General features: G+C 42.6%; 1 protein-coding gene across 1 annotated transcript; it reads right to left on the bottom strand.

The window, feature by feature from the left end:
- Positions 1-1062: 1062 nt before the first annotated feature.
- On the bottom strand, positions 1063-2007 carry LOC116836941 (olfactory receptor 14A16-like). The gene has a single exon (XM_032800952.2). It carries the CDS (start codon positions 2005-2007, stop codon positions 1063-1065), a length of 945 nt encoding a protein of 314 aa, XP_032656843.2.
- Positions 2008-2211: the final 204 nt, after the last annotated feature.

The following is a 2211-nucleotide window of genomic DNA, read 5'->3' as shown; positions in this document are numbered from 1 at the left end:
TTTTGCCACTTACACCAATGTTATATCAAAATGACCCAACACAAGTAACTCAGCCCAATGTGTCTGTTGCTGCTGCATTCAACCCAGAGTTTTTTTGGCCAGAAACTCTTCAGAGTTAATCTGCTGATGTCCCTTACATGCCTTGTGCTCTCTTTCTCCAGGCTGCATTTAGGCATATTTGGATCCTTGTGTGTGTGTTGACTGTTGGCCAAACTCTGATCCCTTCAAAGTGAAGAGGCTAAATCCCAGTGAATGGCATCAACATTTGGTCTCATTTTCAAGAGTCTTTAGGAAACACTGCAAAACCTTCCCTTCCAAAAAGTCTTTCCATCACAGCAAAAATGACACAGCATTATGTATTCGGGTATAAAATAATACAGAGATACATATCCACAGCTCTAGGCACCCTTGCATATCCTTAATAACACAATAAAATCCTAGCTGCACTAACAATTATTTCAACAGGGGTTCGGCCTTGCAGAAACCCTCTTCAGCACCCCTCTCTCACTGTGGGGAGCAAACCTTCAGCTCCCTCAGAAAACCCATTAAAGAGATGATACAAGAGAAGACAAAACATCAACTACTGCATGTAACCAAACATTCCATTCCCCCGAATATACCCAACCTCTAAAAAAACAACAAATATCTGGAACAAAGAAACAAACCAATCAACTAACTGATTAAACAAAACAAAGCAAAGAATAGACATGCCAACAAACTATAAAACTCCAAACTCTCCATTCCCAGACAGGGCTTTTTTTACCCAAAAAAGGAGAAGGCCCAGAGGTTCCAATAGGGACTATGTTATGGCTACTGATTTTGTGTGGAAACTGCTCAGACAGCATGATGAGTGGTAGTACAAAATCCTAAAATAGCTAACTAGCTAGATTTTGATCTGGGGTAAAATTAAAGTACGTTGACTTCAGTAGGGTTAGGGTTTGGTTTTTTTTAAACCACTGTAAATGCATATTTTTCATGAAGACGCTGCACACCATGTTCTGATGGAGAAAATATTGTTACCTGTTGATTAGGTTTATAAAGAAACACAGATTTAAAAGACAATCATGAGAGGAAGATAGACATTTTATTCTTGGTCAATAATCTGTGCCAAGTCAGTTTCTTCAGGGCAGCTTTGATCTCCTTGTTTCTCATGCTGTAGATGAGGGGATTCATCATAGGAATGACAGAGAACAGTGAGCATGAGATCCAGACCTGATGCTGAGCTGGAGGTGGGTTCAGGTAGGCAAAGGTGTCAGTGAAAACTAACAATGAGACCATAATGAGGTGAGGAAGGCAAGTGGAGAAGGCTTTATGGCGACCCTGCCCAGAGGGGATTCTCAGCACTGTGATGAAGAATTGAATGTATGACACAATTATTAAAATAAAACAGCTTAAGCCCAAGAATGCATTAAAGGCAATAACCCCAACTTCACTGAGATAGGAGTCAGAGCAAGTGAGCTTGAGTAGCTGAGGGATTTCACAGAAGAAATGATCAACCATGTTACCTCCACAGAAGGTTATTGTAAATGCGCTCCCAGTGTGCAGAGCAGAACTGAGAACACCACTGATCCAGGCACTGGCTGTCATTTGGACACAAGCTCTCCTGTTCATTACAATCTCATAGTGCAGTGGCTTGCAGATGGCAATGTATCGATCATATGCCATGACAGTGAGCAGGGCAAAGTCAGCCAAAGCAAAAGAGAAGAGAAAGACTTGGGCGATGCATTCAGAATAAGAAATTGACCTGGTGTTCAATAGGGAATTTGCCATAGACTTGGGGACAGTGACGGAGATGAAACCGAGATCTAGAATAGACAAAATCATCAGGAAGAAGTACATAGGGGTGTGAAGATGGTGGTCCAGGACTACTGCAGTGATAACAAGGAGATTCCCTGTCAGGGCTGCGAGGTAAATAATTAGAAATACCACACAGTGCAAAATCTGCAGCTCCCGAACGTCAGAGAATCCCAGGAGAAAGAACTCGGTCACCATGGTTCGGTTGGACATTGTCCTTTTCAATACATCATGTGCTGCCTGTGAAGGGAAGGACAAGGCAATGTCAGGATTAGAGTGCTGCTCCCCTCCAACAATTAGCCCCCTAGTCAGGGTTGACAGTGAGAGCAGGGGTTTGGACTGGATGACCTAAGAGGGCCCTTCCAGTCATATGTTCTTATGACAAACAGCAGGCTAACAACTTGGAGAGTAAACTAA

The sequence above is a fragment of the Chelonoidis abingdonii genome, unplaced genomic scaffold (assembly GCF_003597395.2).
Source record: "Chelonoidis abingdonii isolate Lonesome George unplaced genomic scaffold, CheloAbing_2.0 scaffold1210, whole genome shotgun sequence".
NCBI classification, from domain to species: domain Eukaryota; kingdom Metazoa; phylum Chordata; order Testudines; family Testudinidae; genus Chelonoidis; species Chelonoidis abingdonii.
The sequence above is the reverse complement of the archived record's forward strand: the minus strand, read 5'-3'. Positions and strand labels throughout refer to the sequence as shown.

Bases quoted from the DNA above. Each gene is read 5' to 3' on its own strand.
- LOC116836941 (XM_032800952.2), bottom strand. From the start codon at position 2,007: ATGTCCAACCGAACCATGGTGACCGAGTTCTTTCTCCTGGGATTCTCT.